Source organism: Paroedura picta, chromosome 3 (assembly GCF_049243985.1).
Source record: "Paroedura picta isolate Pp20150507F chromosome 3, Ppicta_v3.0, whole genome shotgun sequence".
NCBI lineage: Eukaryota > Metazoa > Chordata > Lepidosauria > Squamata > Gekkonidae > Paroedura > Paroedura picta.
In genome coordinates this window covers 108535852-108554471 of record NC_135371.1, presented here as the reverse complement: position 1 = coordinate 108554471, position 18620 = coordinate 108535852, and the positions used below count along the sequence as shown (strand labels likewise).

The 18620-nt window shown below is 40.6% G+C and overlaps 1 protein-coding gene across 3 annotated transcripts in view; it reads right to left on the bottom strand.

Annotated features, from left to right (window-relative positions):
- Window positions 1–18620, bottom strand: part of SLIT3 (slit guidance ligand 3) — a 713209-nt gene that overhangs the window by 610397 nt on the left and 84192 nt on the right. For all 3 annotated transcript variants that reach the window (XM_077327142.1, XM_077327144.1, XM_077327141.1), the window contains exon 4: window positions 16337–16408. In XM_077327142.1, coding sequence (XP_077183257.1) covers window positions 16337–16408 — 72 coding nt within the window. The remainder of the gene's footprint in view (window positions 1–16336; window positions 16409–18620) is intronic.

Genomic DNA, 18620 nt, shown 5'->3' with positions numbered 1-18620 from the left:
GCAGCTGCCACAGTCAGGGAGCATTAGGGTCAAGGGGAATCAGGAAGCCATGCTAATGAAAGGGGCCATGACTGTGCCATGGAAAAGATGGTCTCAGAACCTACCATGAAGAGGCGGTTCTGGACATAGTCATAAGTAATGTCCAAGACCTAATGAGTGACATAAATGTGATAGCAGCAGTTGGGAACAGTGACCATAATGTTAAGTTCAACATTTATGTAATTAGGGAGTTGTTCCAAAAGACCAACACAACCGCTTTTAACTTTAGAAGAAGTGACCTCTCTCGAGCGAGGGGTCATGCGAAGAAGAAACTGCAAGGAAATGTAAGGAGGGTCAAATCTCTTTGGAAAATTTGGAGACTAAATTAAAAGTATAATACTAAAAGATCATATAAACTGTATAAGGTACAAATAGGTACAAAAAAAGCCTCCATGATGAACAAAGTACTGAAAGTAGTAAAAGGTTAGAAGGATTCCTTTAAATGGTGGAAAGCTAGTCTGAGTCCAATTCCGCTTGGGCAATGCCAACTGGGGCATTTGTTGTCTCTTACAAGATGCTGTAGGAGGCAGAAGAGCTGGGCCTGGAAGGCCTGACTCCACCCCATCAACACAGGCCTGGCCTGTGATAGGCCTCACCGGCACCCAGGGCAGGAAAGGGAACATGGAAATATCCGCATTCCCTTGTCCCGGGGAAATAGAGGCCCTAAAGCACGCCAGGGCCAACATCATGTGGAAGCGGGGATTAGCTCCACTGCCAACCAGGATGACCAAGGAAAGGTCATCCTTTCGTAATGGTAATGGTAGAGAAATGGTAGAGAAGCTGGATGCATTTTTGCCTCTTTCTTCATTGTGGAAGATGGTATGTGCTATCCACCTTCTGGTCAGTTTGCCACCTCACCAAAACCAGCCTTACTTGCATTGGCAGGCCCATGTTTTCTGAGTGGCTGCTCCTACTTCATGGAAGGGGCTACTCCAAGCTTTGAAGGAGATTACCTTTCGGAAATTATTTGAAGGCTATTTTATTCACCAGAGCTTTGAAAGTACTGTAATTTACAGGAAGTTTATTGGACTGGGTGGGGCAACTGGGATTTTATTTTTGTTTTATGTATTTATTACCAGTTGGAACTATCTTTGAGCCATGAGGGAAGATGGGCTAAAAACATTTTAATAATTTAAAAAAATGGCTTCTAAGAATTTGGATCCAATGTAATTTGGAACCTTTACAGGTTTCTGTCTTGATATCATCTAGGAATAGTTAATCAATAGATTAATAAATTTGTCAAAAGTCTTAAATTTGAATCCTGAATTCGACATCTGGTTGTTATCAAGAACATGTCATTCTATGTACCACTTAAGAATTTGATATCAGCTCCATAAAAGTGGCACACATTCTCTGGGGCCTCAGAAGGTTCATGTTTCTAAAAATGGACATTTCTTTACAAATACCAAGTCAAAGTGGAAGCTTTATAGGGCAGGACACAAATTCCAAAATAATTGAGCCAACACTGCAGCAGCAGATGCATGTGAAGGCTGTAAAATGTTACATCACTTTCCATAATATCTGTCAGCTCCACTGACTGTACCATTCTGTATCAGTACTGCTGATCCTGCAATGCACTTTGTAAAATGCAAGAGATTAATGAGATAAGAGATGCCAGGCATAAAAGACAACGTACATTAAGTTTCAGTGGTTGCAGTATGGAGATGTAAAGTATAAATCAGCCATTTTTTATGAGAAGCAATGACTTCCAAAGGACATGAAAACAATGTCAAAAAATTCACTCAGCACTGCTGATTCGGCGTTCAGAATCTCTGATCTGCTAACTATGCCCTAGTTTGTAAATCACACATCTTCCATTAATATGGTTTCCCTAGCAAACTTATTCCACTTTTTCCCATCAACAAAATAGCTTATATGAAACTACATCAATTAAAACGTACAAAACATTATTGTTTATAACAATAATGACCTGCCTCAAAAGTCTTTATAAAAAAACACCTAGCCTCCAGAAAAATACCTTCTCCAGCAGGTAGTTCCAGAGGGCTGCAGTCACAGCTGAAAACGACTGAGACTGGTCTGTATTAGATCTAATAGACCTGAGGGAGGGAACAGTTAGGAATAAGCTCTGTGAGGATCTGAGCTGGCACACAAGCTTGCACTGGGAAATGTGGTCCAATCACACAACCTTTCCCATTATGCAGCTATGTTGATTATAAATGTCTTAATATTTGTACATTCAAATCAAATGTGGGATATTGACTCAATGGTTTATACAAACTATTTACATACTGACTGGAATGGGTCACAGGGAACCTATAACTCCAGTCTTGGCCCACGTACACTGGCTGCCAATTTGCTTCCAGGAACAATTAAAAGTTCTTGTCTTGACTTTCAAAGTTTGGGACCAATGAAGGTTTCTTCTCTCCAGTGGGGCAAAGTCATCCAGAGTAGTTAGGTCAAACTTCTGCTCGCCTAGGCAGGGCAACTGTAATACAAATTTCTTGCAGCCATCTAGCTGGAGACCAGAGCCTGACCTTCCAGTTGTTCCCAAGCCCTGCTGAGTTCTCATATAACATCAGGCTATTCATTTTTTGCTGTTTATTTATTATTATTTTGCGTCCGTGTGTGAATCCCTCGGGCAGGATGTGGGTGACTTCGCACCACTGGAGAGAAGAAACCTTCAGGTCAGTCCAATGTTTCGTTCTCCTACAGTGGGGCCGCATTCATCCAGAATGGTTAGTAGTACCCAAGCTATGCCCGGGGGGGGGGGGGGGGGACACACACTACATGTCACATTCTTTCTAGAGTTATTTGTTGCAGGACATGACAGCCGAAGTCCGCCTCCAGAGAGACCAACTAGTCTATGTGGTAGTGTCTCATAAAGATGGAGGAAAAGACATGTACAGAAGTCCTTGAGGCGACGGGCAACCAAGGCCATCCATCCCCTCCGCCACTGGGTGGCTATAGCATGTCAGGAGCCTTGATATCTGTGCATTCTGAGGTGTCACCAGGAGATCCATCACTGAGGTGCCAAACTTGGCCACGATCTGGTAGAAAATCTCCCAATTTCAATTCCAATTTCCTGAGTCAAGATCTTCTCTGCTGAGTCAATCCGCTTGTTCGTTGTTGAGGCCCTTCAGGGGTTCAGCCCTGAGACTGGCGAGGTTCTGCTCTGCCCCTCCCATGAGCAGAATCACTTCAAGGTACAGTGTGTGGGAATTCGTGCCACCCTGTCTGTTGATGTGCGTCTTCGTAGTCATGTTATCCATGCGCACCAGAACATGTGTGTCTCGAAGGGCTGGACGGAAGTATAGAAGTGCCAGCTTGACTGCCTGAAATTCTGGCAAGTTTATGCTGTGCCTCATCTGGTTGGCACCACCTGCCCTGTGCTGTGAGTTCCTCACAGTGAGCTCCCAAGCCCTGCTGGCTTGCATTCATAGTGACCACAATGGGCTTCAGATGGTTAAATCATATGCTCTTTCTCAAATTTTATGGAAGGGTCCAACACAGAAGCTCTTTGTGGCCAGAGGTAGGCAGTATCAGTTTTTTTGTTTCTTCATCTTGCAATGTCCCACTGGAATGGTAGCACCATCCACCGCAGCGGTCTCAAGTGAAAGCGAGCACCAGGCACCATGTCAATGGTGGATATCAATAGCCTGTGAAGCACCACTTGGTGCATAAGGTCGACTGTCCTGCTGGCCATTATCTCCGTAACCAGCTGTATCACCTTTCTGACTTTGTCATTTTGCATAAATACCATTGTGCTGTGTGCACAACCCCTCACCCCCATGTGCACTAGGTCTAGAAATGATGTCAAGTGACTCTTGTCACTGTTGAGCAGGAAAACTGTGGGTCTTAGGTATGGAGATAGTGTGTTGTGTGTTTGACATCACTGTTCTCCGATCCTTGGCCCTCAGCAAAAAGTTGTCTAAATAAGAATAGATCTAAATTTCTCCTTGGTACCGCTTCACTACCAGCACCACCACAACCTTGGTGAATGCCCAGGGTGCATAGCACAGGCAGAATGGAAGTGCATACCCCCTGATGACAGAACCAGAGGTATTTTCTGAAATCCAGGTGGATTGGTACATGAAGGTACACCTCCTGAAGGTCCAGGGATGCCAACATGTCATCCCACTGTAGAATCTGAGGAATATGTCGCAGGGACTCCATCCTGAACCGCCATCTCTTCACCCATTGGTTTAGGCCTCTGAGATTGAGGACTGCTCACCAGTCCCCTGATTTATGTGGCACAACGAAAAGAACAGGGTTGACTCCCGAGGATCCTTGGTGAGGGGGAACCTCCTCTATGGCCCTGGTGCTGACCAAATGTTGAGTAGCTCGGCTTAAAAAGACCTTCTGTGCAGTGTCCTGGTAGTAGGGAACTGGGCAAGGTAGTTTGGAGTGCTCACTGTAAGTTCTATCTAGTACCCTTCCAAAATTATGTCCAGCACCCACTGGACTGTCGTGGTGTGGCTCCATGCCTCCCGGAAGCAGATCCTGCCCCCAACAAGGTAGTTATGCAGAGTGCTTCTAGGCTTTCTGGCTCTTGTCCTGCCTGAAGGGTTAGGAATTGAGGCCCCCTCCAGCCTGTATTCTGCAGCACCTGTATTCAACTTGAGACTGTATTCTGCAGAGCAGAAACTTCTGAAGTCCTTTGAGTCTCTGGACCTGCCAGAAGGGTGGTAGTTGCAAAAGGACTGCTGCTGTTGACATCTGTCATCATGTTTTAATGTGTTGTTTTTTAATATTTTTAATTAAGTGCATTCTTTGAGGGGGAGGAGTTGGTTTTATATGGTTTTAAAATGTGCTTTTATTTATGCCTTATACATAAGACCTATATGGGCATTATACAAGAGAAGTCCGGTTCATAGTAATACATTATTTATGTCTGAATTTGTGAGCCACCTTGGTGGCCTTTGTGAGGGCAGAAAAGCAGGATATAACTTTTGTAAATAAATAAATAAAATTGAACAAGGTAATTCATAGGTGAGTTTAAGCCATGGCACAGAACCAAATTTACCAGAGACAAAAAATCAATTACTTATATGGCAAAATTAAATTAGGATAGGGTTGGGCACTTCTGCTGCCAAAGCGACCCTTCCAGACCATGGCAGCCCGTGCCATGGCACGGGGGGAGGGGCGGTGTTGACTGCTTCAGGCTGGAATAGCTGCTTCGGCGGCCAATCACCCAACTCTATTATCAGATCAACAACATTTTATTTACAAGCATTTCAACTAGTACAATAAATGCTGGGAAAGGATTATCAGATCAGTATCTCATCATGCTGATCTGATAGCCCTAATCTGATTAAGCAGCACTCAGATCACATGACAGGATACCACGTCACTTTAGAAAATAATTTATTCTTTTTATGCAGCAACGAATCATACATACAAATTAAACACTCCATTTAGAGAGCCAGTTTGGTATAGTGGTTAGGAGTGCGGACTTCTAATCTGGCATGCCAGGTTCGATTCTGCGCTCCCCCACATGCAACCAGCTGGGTGACCTTGGGCTCGCCACGGCACTGATAAAGCTGTTCTGACCGAGCAGTGATATCAGGGCTCTCTCAGCCTCACCCACCCCACAGGGTGTCTGTTGTGGGGAGAGGAATGGGAAGCCGCTTTGAGCCTCCTTTGGGTAGGGAAAAGCGGCATATAAAAACCAACTCTTCTTCTTCTTATTGATTACACTAACAAATCTAATGTAAGTATTTTAGCTTTCCAATTATCTATATTTTAAAATAGCTACACTTTTCACAACTAGTTTTATTAGCCGTCTGTTGTTCATCAAAAGCTGGGATGTCTTTAAAGATTTTTGCAATGTAATTGTTTAATGAGAAAACGACCATATTTACCCATTTAGCTTGTTAACAAAACTTTAATTCAATCATAACCTACTGACAAGCATTTTGTGCTGTTTCACAAAAAATGTTTTCCCATCAGTTAACCAAAAGCCAGTCACAAAACCACAGCATGTACTAATACTGTCATCAGAAGTTTCCATGGAAATAAAAAGGCATGAAGAAATAGCAATTAGAAATAGGTTTAAGATGGATGTATTGACAAAGTACCTTATATACTCGAGTATAAGCCAAGTTTTTCAGCGCATGTTTTACACTAATAAAGCCCCCCTCAGCTTATACTCTAGTATATACAGTAACTGAAATAAATTCTTTTAAAAATCTCCAGAGGCTGTGGGATGCCAGCCAATCATTGCAACGCATTTTCCATTTGCAAAATGTATTGCAATGCTGGGGAAGGTAGCCCACAGAAAAGCATGTTTTGGGGACAAAATATTTCTTGGTGAAGCATAGAAGGTTTTTCCTTTTTGAAAATCTTCTATGTTTGGCCAGGAAAGTATATAAGGCTAGGGGTCTTCTTACCTGCCTTCTGTTGCTGGCCTCCAGCCTGTGCTGCTCTGTCTGGTAGAGTATACTCTTATATATAGTCTGACTCCCGGAGAGTGTACGGCTGGCTGGCTGGCTGCTGAACTGAACATTGAAAGATCATTGCTGGAGAAGACTTCAATGGTTCCTCTTGCCCTTACTTTTCTTCTCCCTCTTCTTAATCACATATTCCCAACTGTTCTTTTGGTTTCTTCATTGCACATTCAGTATCTTAATCCTCCTAGTGCCTCAGAGAATGTTCATGGGGAGGCTGCTTTCATGGCTAAGTCATGAATTGTCCTGACCTCAACCAAATGCCTGGTGGACGAGCTCCACCTTGCAGGCCCTGCAGAACTATGAGAGCTCCGTCAGGGCCCTCAGCGCTTCCAGAAGCTCATTCCACCAGGTCAGGGCCAGGACCAAAAAGGCTCTGGCCCTGGTTGAGGCCAGGCATACCTCTCATGAGCTGGGGACCACCAGCAAACTGACACCCACATAGCCCTGCAGGGGGCATAAGATCATAATCAGTCCCTCAGATATGTGGGACCCAGATTGCAGATGTTCATTTGAGACTTCTATTATTTAATAGACAATGGCAGTACCACATACCCTACTTATTTTATAAAATTATTATCAGTTCACTCTCTTAACTCATGTTACGAGTCATGGGAAAACTACACAGAGGTGAACATTACCCTAGCACCATATAAATATTATCCAAGCATCAGATGTAAAATAATTTTTCCATTTTCAGATTTTGTATTTGGGATGTCTCTGAACAAAGCTAATCTATGGCATGAAGAAATCCATCATCTGACAAGGGACTGAAGACTCTGCATGCGGCTGATCTCAGTCCTGGTGATGGATGTCTCTCTTGTGACTTGTGCTGGAGCTGGCTACAATGATCTTCATCCCTATCTTACAGCAATATTCTGTTGCCAGTAAAGTCTTAATGGCCATGTTTAGAAGAATTCTTAGCTAACTTCAGCACCTCACAGTTTACTGCAGGAGAATCTGATCTTGTATACCATAATCACATTTTTGGTTTGCTTTAGACAACAGGGGCTTTCAGTGAATACCTTTGTCCAACTGCTTCTCATATGAACGAAGTCATACTTCATGCCAAAAGTCTACAGGTAGAAATCAAGTTAGTATGTCTGTAATTTCAAATGTGACCATTATTTTAGGTGATTCTCTACCTAGTTTCTCTTTAGGAGGGAAAAAAGTTGCAAGTTTTAAAATACTTTAAAGTTATTACTTGAAACTCTGTAGTGTTTGAATGCACTATCTACCGATTGATCAAAATGTGTAAAATCTTTCAAAATCTAAAGATAAAGCTGCACCCTCAAAAGAACAAATCCACAATGCAGCAAAACCGAATCAAATATTCATTGTTAAATATCAAACTGGAGCAGTAATATCAAGTTCTATATTACATTGTGTTATCTTTCTGTTCTTCATTGTTCTCGCTGCTAAAAACTGTTATGTATTCAAATCAAAACATTGTACTGTACTACATTATGAAAGTTTCAATGTAAACCACCCTGAGCCACTAGGGAAGGCAGTATGTAAATATAATTAAATTAAATATATATTCAGAAAAAAATCTCTTCTGACATCTATTTCTACATTTGTAAAGCTCCCCAAATAAGTCCAAATAACAACAACAACAACAAAGACATGTAAAAGTACCAAAAGCTGAGGTTTCGCATCACTCAAACACAAAACATGGACCCTGGATCCCACACACATTAATTACTTGTCAAGCCTGTATCTTTTCTGCTCCCCTGAAGAGATCTGTGACAATGTACATGGCATTATTTCCTTTCAACCTCATAATGCAGCTATGAAAAAACAAGACTGATAGACAGTGACTGCCCAGGCTGTTCTATAGACAAGGGTCTACAGATGCCTTTATCAAAAGCCTTACTGAAATCAAGGTAAACTATGTTCACAGCATTCCTCTGATCTAACAAAGTAGTAACTTTCTCAAAAAAAGAGAGATAAGGTCAGTCTGACATGTTCTTGAGAAAGCCATGCTGACTCTATGTAATTACAGACATCTGCTATAGCTGCTCGAGGATCGACTATTTGAGTATTCATTCTAAAATTTTGCCAGCTACAGACAGCAAGCTGATGGGTCGTTAGTTACCTGGACCCTCCTTTTCCCCCTTCTTAAAGATGGGGACAACATTTGCCCACCACCTTTTCTCCAAGAATTGTCAGAGGCTCAGAAATTACATCTGCAAGTTCTTTTAGTACTCTTGGATAAAATTCATCTGGCCAACAGGAGTTGGTTTTATTTAAAGAAACTAGATGTTCATAGTCCTAGTGATCCTGGGCCACAATTACAGATTTCCTGGGCCACAACTCCCCTCCCTCATCATGTGACATGAGTTTGCCATGTTGAGCATGATTCCTCTTACAAGAGAAGGCTGAGGAGATGTAGGGATTGAGGAGTTCATCCCTCTCTTCATCACCGGTTTCACTGTCACTTTCTGGTCCCCACAATGGTCCTACCATGTCCCTGTTCTTTTTCTTACTTTGAATATAGCTAAAGAATCCTTTTTTGTTGTTTTTAGTATTTCTTGGTAGCCTAAGCTCATATTGAGCTTTAGCTTTTCTAACACTCTCCCTACAATCAATGATCATTTGTTTATATTCTTCCTTGGTTATAAGTTCCCCCTTCCATTTCCTAAATGAATCTTTTTTATTACTCAATTCTTTTGAAAGCTGTTTATGGAGCCACCCTGGTTTCGTTAGGTTCTTCCCAGTTTTCCTTCTCTGCAATTGTGCCTTCAGTATTTCACTTTTGAGAAACTCCCAACCTTCTTGGACTTCCATCTCCTTAAGTTTTTCTGACCATGGGATTCTACACAATGTAACCTTAAGATTGTTAAAATTTGCTCTCCCGAAATCCAGCCTGTATGTGTGACTACATATAGATTTTCTCTTCATAAAGTCCAAAATCACTACTACTACCAAACACACCCACAACTTTTACCTCATCAACCAGTTCTTCCCTATTGGTGAGAATCAAGTCTAAAATAGCAGACCCCCTAGTTGCCCCTTCCACTTTCTGGGAAATGAAATTGTCAGGAAGTCAAGAATTTATTGGACTTTTCATTTTTAGCAGAGCTGGTCTTCCAATGGATATCTGGGTAATTGAAAACCCCCTTGACCAATAAGTCAAGACTCTCTTTGTAATTTGGTCTAGGAGCATCTTCTCCAAGTTCTCCACCTGGCCTAGTGGTCTCTAGCAGTCCCCCACCATAATACCACTATTATTTCCTACTTCTTTTATTTTTACTCAAAGATTCTCAGCTGAACTGTCATGCTCAGACACATGTATTACCTTACAAGTATATATTTTCTTAATATATAGTGCTACTCCTCCCCTGGAAACATTTTCTGAGACTCAGAGAGGCAGAACATCTCCATATTTTTGATACCTCTGGGTAACATTCCATATGCTGTCCTCCTGTGTTGGGTTCTCCTCTAATTGGTGAAACACCTTTCTCACCTCTCCTAATTGCCCTTCAAAAAGTGTTCTATGAGTTCTTTCCAATAATTCTTCACCCTTCTTTATAGAATAAAGTGTGGACAACTTCTGGACTTCTGTACCTTCTAACTTCTGTACCTTCGCCTCCAGGAGCACTACTAACTTGGTGCATGTGCATTTAAAGTTACCCTGAGGTAAAAACACAAACATGCCACAAACAGTACATGTGACACTGCCAGGTCCATGCCACTCCAATCTATTGCAGGAAGAACCAAACCCCTTCTGCACTCTGGAACACTTTTTATTTTTATTTATTTTATTTATTTAGATTTTTATACCGCCCTTCCCTACGGCTCTGGGCGGTTTACAGAAAATATTTCAGAACATTTACATGGAACAGTATCAGTATCAATATAACAATACAACAACAATAATATACCAACTAGAACTAGAACAGTATTTCGACAGCAATAACTTTGACACACCCTTGGTAGGTTTGACCTCTCAGTCTGGGGTGGGGGGGACCTGTAGATGTTATGGCTCAGTTGGTGTCAAGAAAATGCCTTACAGAGTCCTCTGGCTTGATCCACAAGCCAAGAGCCCTTTAGCTCTCACCCTTTGGCATGTAACAAAGCCTCTTGGAAGGCAAAAAAAGAAAATCTTGTTTTATCTCTTAAGTGTATTACGATTAATCTCTCAGAATATTATGAAAACATTTCTTAAACCATAAAAACCTTTCCTAGAATCAGCATAGCATATCATAATCATTAGGGAAAGAAACCTACCAACATTTATGAAACATATGCTTATGCCTTCACACTTGCTATTCCTTCTTTCCCTTTTGCCATATTTCTAAAAAAGGGAAACATCTGCACATATTAGGTTTTAGTAGCTAACTTCACACAGGGGAGAACTGGAAATCCAGGATGGAACCTCAATTACTCACTTTCTGACATCCCTTCATTTGTATCCTACTCAGTTCAGATAATTTGTTAACGTTTCAAGAAAATAAGCAGAGCCCCTTTTGCCTCACTGTAGAAACAGTCTGAGCAGAAAGGTGCCATAGGATTTGCAACCAAAGACACTTTTCCAGACATGATTTTGTTCAAATTATGCCATTTAGAGTCAGAGCTTAGAGCAAGCAATAAAAATAGCTCCCTCTTGATAAATGGTCCAAGAGCCTCTCAGCAGTCTGCAGTTTTCACCTCTGACCTAGTGAACATCCTTTCCAACCTAAAAGTGCCCCTAGGAGACTTGGTGTTCCTTGTAATTATTTACCATGTTCTGAACAGACCTGCTGGGATCTGTACACAGTAAAGCCACAATTCCTGGATGAACTGACACCATAGCAACCCCTGCTTACTGCAGCCACATTCCTTTTGCCCTGGCAATCCTTAATAACTAGTCAGATAGTAGCCCATGCTCTCATATGAGAGAAGACCTTTAATTTACATTCTCACATGTCACTGGCCATGTAAGATTAGTTTCGTCCCTCAGAATAACTGTATTGTGACACAGCTCCATGCTTGCATTTGAACCCATTAACTTCAATTTATTTCAAGGGGATGAGTATGACCTAAAAAGTCTTAAATATTTGGGCTCTGAGATTAGAAAGATTCTAATCTCATTTGTTCACTACCATTTACCACCACCACCACCAGTTTTTCAGATCATCCAAGAAATTATATTACACACATTTAAATAACAAGTTGTGACTTATTCAGCAAAAAAAAAAAAGGAAAGAAAGTGTTTGGGATGTACTGGATACCACAGTAAAGACTCAGTCCTTTACTAAAGTCTCTAATTCCTGATGTTGTATAACTCATGGGACATATCCCTTAAACATATGGTTTAGGCATGTCTAGTCATCTGGCTTCTCTGAGAGGAAATTATTACTCAAATCAATTCTATATTAGAATGTTCATTGATTTTTGAGGATGCATATAGCCCTTTAAACCATCTTCCCATATCTTGGAGGCTAGCCAACAGTCAATGAAAACAGACTCTCTATGTCTTTACTTGTATTACAACACTGAAGAAATAAATGTCCACCTCCTGTACATCAATGGATTGAGGATCTTAACAACTCTATTAATATTTGAATGCAGGACAACAATTGTGTATGGGATTTTTTTTAGTTATTTCTTCATGGAAACATATGTGTAGTTCTGCCACTACTGTTGTTATATTTTTGTTTCTACTCTCTATATATGCCCCCCCCCTTAGTAGTTATTGACCTATGGTCACGGCCTTGACAGACCTACAAGAAACACTGGACTCCGTGCCATAAACTGACTGAGCCAGTTTGAAGTAGTGGTTAAGAGCATCTGGAGAGCTGGATTTGATGCCCTGCTCCCTCACATGCAACCAGCTGAGTGACCTTGGGCTCATCGCAGCCTGATAGAGCTGTTCTGACTGAGCAGAAATGTCAGGGCTCTCTCACCGTCACCTGCTTCACAGGGTGTATGTCATAGGGAGATGAAAGAGAAGGCAATTGTAAGCCACTTTGAGACTCCTTCTGATAGAAAAAAATGGCATATAAAAACAAACTCTTCTCCTTCTAAAGATCGGATTCCCGCCCCCAATCAAAGCCTGAATTATTGCATTATATTTATATTTAATTTTATAATTTTATTGATTATTGATGATGTTTTTATTAATTGTTGTTACCAGCCCTAAACATAGGAAGGGCAGGTTATAAAAATAAATACTATTATTATAATATTAGTATTATTTGGAATTTCTGTTTTTTAATTTAAAAATGTAAATCACTACTCTTTGTTTGATTAATATTGCAATCCTTAAAAGGTCTGCTCAGAATTGTACTCGATTCAGTGGGGTTTGGTCCCAGGAATGAGTTTTTAAAATTGTACCACAAAGTATTCACTTCATATGTATTTTAGTAATCCCTATTACAAATCTTCAGGGTAAACCAATATTATTTTCAGCTATGTTTCAAATGAAGGTGGGGTTAGGCCGAGACAAAATGAGCTGTCTCAGACTACCTATTGAAATCCTGAATGAGTTTTACTATACAAACTAGAACTGATCTATATTTTTGTAAGTTTTCATTTTTATGTCAAACTGTACATGTTCAGTAAAAGAGAAGCTAAACAAACTACACACAAAGATGCAAATGTTTTTGTCTGCGTTTTCTCCAAGTTCCAGACATCAATCACAGACAAGACATAATGCTATGAGTTCTATAATAAAAGTTCCAAAATGTTTCTTTATTTTATTTAAATCATGGGTGTATGGGACCCTGATTAAGACCAGAATTGTCAGTTGGGGATGTGGTTAATACTTCTTTCCAAGCTGTTTTCATTGAATGATTCAGTTGAAAAGGGCCATACTGGCCATCTAGTCCAACCCCCTGTTCAATGAAAGATCAGCCTAAAGCATCCAGGATAAGTATCTCTCCAGCCACTGCTTAAAGACCTCCAGTGTGTGGGAGCTTACCACCTCCTGAGGCAGTCTATTCCATTTCCCAGCCAGGAACTCCTGATATTTGCCCCACTGATGAAAACAGCCAAGAAACGCTACTTGTGTTTCATTCAGCAAGTCTTGGTGAAAAATCCTGAAATGAATCACACACAGCAATACATGGGTCTAGCTCCTGTCACCACTATTGTCCATGCTTACATTACCAGCTCTGGCTTGACGATTCTGGAAAAGGAGAAGAAAACTCAGGCACATGCCAATTCACGCTTTCCCAAGTTCCCTCTACAAGTGAGAGTTTTAACTGCCTGTGGACTGTGCTTTCTCCTAGCTGATAAAAGGTTGTGGTGATCCCTGAGGACAGCAGTATCATCAGTGAGCATTTCATCCCAATGGGCAAGGAGCTATACCTGAAAAAAACCACCCCATCACTGGAAACAACACTCAACCTGATTTCTCAATACAACCAAGTTTAATGATTTCAAAGCAACCCTACTCCAAATCTACCTTTTTTTTGGGGGAGGGGGTGCACACTCTTAATGGTATGTGGCTTTCAAGACCGGTAAGCCAACTCCTGAGTCTGAAACTTTGACCTGTCCTTTGCATCTTGGAATCAAGGCATTATAATCTGCTTGAAACCAATGTGAAGCATGCTTTGACATAGTTGGGGCTACTTGACCAACTTTAGAGATGCCCAGTAAGGTGTCCTTAACCAAAACTCTCTTTGTAGAGTAATGAGATACACTGGCTGACACCTTGGGTGCAACCACTTCCAATAAAATGGTAATCTAGAACTCTGCTGATTGCCAAACCCTTTATTCCTTCACCCATAGTGTAAAAAAAAAAATCAAAGTAAACTTGTATGGTTATATCGGATTCTGCCTAGGAAGCGAAGACAACTCATTACTGCTGTATGGCAATCTATGAGTATCTGCAGGGCTCACAGGCTAAGATATGAGCCACAGTTCTCTGAATATACATGAAGCATGTTATTCATTAGCTAAATGGAAACTTTAATATATTAACTTTGTTTTGATCACCCTACTTACCCGCGCATGTAGACTAGCCAAGTAATTCCTTCCTTACATACATAGTGATCAGATAATTTCAATGCTTATTTTAAAAAACACTTTCGAACAGCAGTATGAATCAGAGTGATTTGGCTACAGCTACCTACATTCAGACTTTCAGAATCAAGAAAACAAATCTGTGATCTCTCTAGACCGATTCCCAGAAAAAAAATTAGTCATGCTTCCTGAAGGACAGTGATTTAAATAGTATCCTTGGGAAGGACTTGCAAGAATGTTCTGGATATGACAGAAAAGCCTCTACCCCCTTTTCTCTGCTTGCTTTGTCATTCCCCTTAGTCCCATTATGCTTTTCCCTTTTACATGATGAGGGGAGGGGATATTGTTCTATATGTAATGCATCATAAAACCTCAATGAAATGACCCCAAAAGAAAAAAAAACATGAAATACATGAACTCCAGACTCCTCCTTCTGGAAGGCAAGACTAAAATAATGTATGCATCAAACTCATTTAAACGGAATGCTTCACATTCCATTCGAAGGTTAATTCTCCTGTATATTCCTTACCAGTAATGTCAAACAGATGTCACAAAGGAGCACATAAATAATTATAGAAGTTGCAGGCATATTCTGTAATTGAAGGGTACTGCAGTTTGATTGCGTCTTTCCTTTTAACTTTGACTTTCTGGGAGCTGTCCAGTTATCAAAACATCGAGCAGTGTTTCTTTGGACTGTTTTATTTACACAGTCAAAGGATGCAACCCTGCTCCACGATTTCTTATGGTTTTTTGATAGTTTATCAAGAGCACTCCATGTTTGTATTCAGCTTCATGTGGAAAACTGAAGACCTTCATTACAGCACACCCATGGTGACCGCACTTCTGCTGAAATCAAAATAATCTTTTTTTTTCCACAAGAGACAAGACCATGCTTGAACTCTTGACTCTTCATTCTTGTGCATGTAAAATATTGGTTTACAAAATGAACTGTGCATTGGTTGCAAATATGAAGTTACCTACATGTATGAAATGTTCAGTAGCCTCAGAGGACTTTTCACCCTTAAACCCCTTTGCTACTCAGCAAGAAAACAAAAGGGTGATCATGACAGATCTACGATGCTAGGAACCTTGGCTTTCAGGTTATCAAAAACATTTTAATTAATTTTCTTACATGGTATCAAGGATTGCTTGGCTGCAAAAGAGCACTGAGAGTAAAACTTGACAACATGTTCTACTTAGGTATTTTATATTACTTGTCATTTTTTAAAAACTGGTAAAAAACATTTGCAAGAAATTCTTTTAGTATGCAGAAGTTATAAAGAGCTTTAACTGTGCAATCCTATGCCTACTTTCTGTGGTTTCTAAACTCAAACATTTCAGTCAGCTTAAATCAGAGCAACTCTACATAGAGTTCAAAGTACGTTGCCCGCATACAAACATGATCCAGTCATCCTGATTACATATTTCATGAATCTAAAGATACGGTCTGTTCAATAGGACAACCTAGTCTGCTTTTATGTTCTTCACAGCTTAGTCTATTTTAAGTTCAAATTTACAACTGTCTAAAAGTTACTAAAAGATCCATGTGAAAATCGCAAACATTCCAATTTTTCTTCAGACAAAAGAAATATATTATTTGAAATAGGAGTTTGTCAAGGCAATCAACAGAACTCAACCATACTAAAGTCAGTGCTTTAATGAACACCAATTCAAGTGCCTCCTGAATGAAACACTTTAAGTGGTAAGCTCTCCCTTCTTTACTCCTTCAGTTTCTCAGTAACTCTACACATGCTGGTAAGATGACAAAAAAAACATTTCTCAAGTTTATTGTTCAGCACAGAGCTAGTACAATAAATCAAAACGCATCTCAAACTCCGCTCGAGGAAAGCATCATACCCAAACCTCACAGCCGAAATTACTGACTTCAGAACCAAACAAAGCACATATGCTACGCCAAAAATAAAAACTATACTTACAGTCTGGTTAGCTTCAGTGTGTTCTGGAAAAGGAGCTCTGGAAGAACTTGAAGTTTATTTCTGTTCAGACGCCTAAATAAAGAAAAAGCAAAGTTAAGAGTTTCTTTGTAAAACCTTCTTTGAAGACAAATGTGGGTGGTTCAGCTGATTTGGAACATGCAGTATCCATATTGCTTTTTAACACAACTGCACTTTCTCAGGGAAAAGTGCTGCAAAGGAATAGTGCATTACACATGATTAATGATATTTAGCTTTTCATTGAATCTGATATACTTCTCTCTCTCTCTTTCACACACATACATACACAGACATAAAAACACATACAAGACCAAGAGAGAGAGAAAGTTTACATCTTCATTTTTTGCATTCTTCCAGGAATCTAATGAGGTTTTGTATCAAATCAAAATTTTAAAGAGACCAAATTCATGGCAGGATGATCTGTCAATCAATCTTATACAATCCAGAAAACACTGGACTCACACTTTGTTCTGCTACATCAGGCCAGCACGGCTATCCACCTGAATCTATTAGTCCCTTACGTTACAGTGGTCAGGTATGCTAGCAAGAGGTATTACTTTTAACATTCATTTATTCCATGGTAATGAAAAAAATGTAGAAAGATGCACTGCTAAAAAGAGTGCCAACACTGCCTGATAACACTGGTTATCAAAACAGTATTAGCAGAAATTATCATGAAACTCTGGAAAGAGCCATTTCAAGCATCAATATTATGTTGAAATCCTTTTTTTAAAAAAAGGAAACCAGATATCTGATGACCCAGTAGGTCATACTGCCCATTTAGGCATGCTAACAACTCAGCAGCAGATGACCACTAATACAGTGGGAGAGGCTAGGACTAGAATGCCGTGTCAAAGATCAGTGACAGAGGTTTCAGGTGAGGGTGGCAACATTCTTTATTTATATATCCCACCCCAAAAGTCAGGAAACAAAAAGCAAAAGAACCCTGCAAAACAATAACATCCTAGAGAATGGAAAGATCAAATAAGGTACAGTGTAGTGAGATCTCCTGGCCTGTTTGTTTGATTTAGTTATAAAAGGAGTTAACAGGAATCTTGAATCAGGAACTAGTTGGGAGCCAGTGCAGCTGCCACAGGGTAGATGTTACATGTGGTGACTCCTGTCAGCAATCTGGTAGTTCCATTCTGGAGCATTTGCAGTTTACGAAGCATCTTCAGAGATAGCCCTGCATAGAGTATGTTTCAGTAGTCCAGTCTGAAGGTGACTGTTGCATAAATTACTGTGGTGCCATCCTCCCAAGACAGATAGTTGGTTGGGCCAGTGTAGATGATAAAACACTCTTTTTGTCACCAAGGACACATGTTTGTCTACAGAAAGCAAAGAAATGAGCCATACTGCCAAATTCCTTTCAGAGTCTATAGTTGGATCCCATCAAGGGATGGTAGAAATGGCCACCCCAGCAGTCTGAGCTTCCCCAGAAACACAATCTATGTCTTAGATGGATTTAGCTTTAACTAACTCTCACCTAGTGATTTCACCACTGCCTCTAAGCAACAAGCCATGTGTAGAATTCCAGTTCCTGGACACTCCTTAAATAAGAGGTACATCCAATAGGACCCAATCAATATCCGCATGGGAGAATGGGCTTAAGGTGTCAAAAAATGGACCAGACTGTGCGGACAGGGCCCTGAGATTCCTACTGACTCCAAATCTGGCAGCCAAGTCTTGGTGGAGGAGTGAGTCATTATTCGAAAAGAATGTCAAAGACATGTCACAGCTAATAGCTAACTTTTAATCTACTTTTGGAGCTACCGAAGAAAATGGTCAATGGCCAAACAACTCTAAACAACTCAGCTGGATGCAGTGCAGCAGATGCAAACTGACCTCCATCCATGGCACCAGTGTGTGGAGCACTGCTAAATCTAGATCAGTTCTTGCACAAAAGATCAGATCTAGTATGTGGCCTGCTTTGTGCATGGGAGCCAATACAGTCTGGGAGAGTCCTAACAGTGTCATGGCAGTCATAAAGTCTAAGGAGACACCAGACAGAGCAGTGTTGGCATGGACATTGAAATTGCCCAAAACTATCAGTTTGAAGAAATGCTAGGCTCACTCCATCACTGCCTCAGCCAAACTGAGAAAAAAATAAGTTTGTATGCAGGCCAAGACTGTCCCTGGCACATCACATCAGGCTAGGCATTCAACACCAACTCTGTCTGGTGCAAGAAACCACTCAGAGGAGAAAGCATCTTGGATGAAAGCTGCCACCATCAGCATATTTGGATATTAGGTTAATCTTTATAAC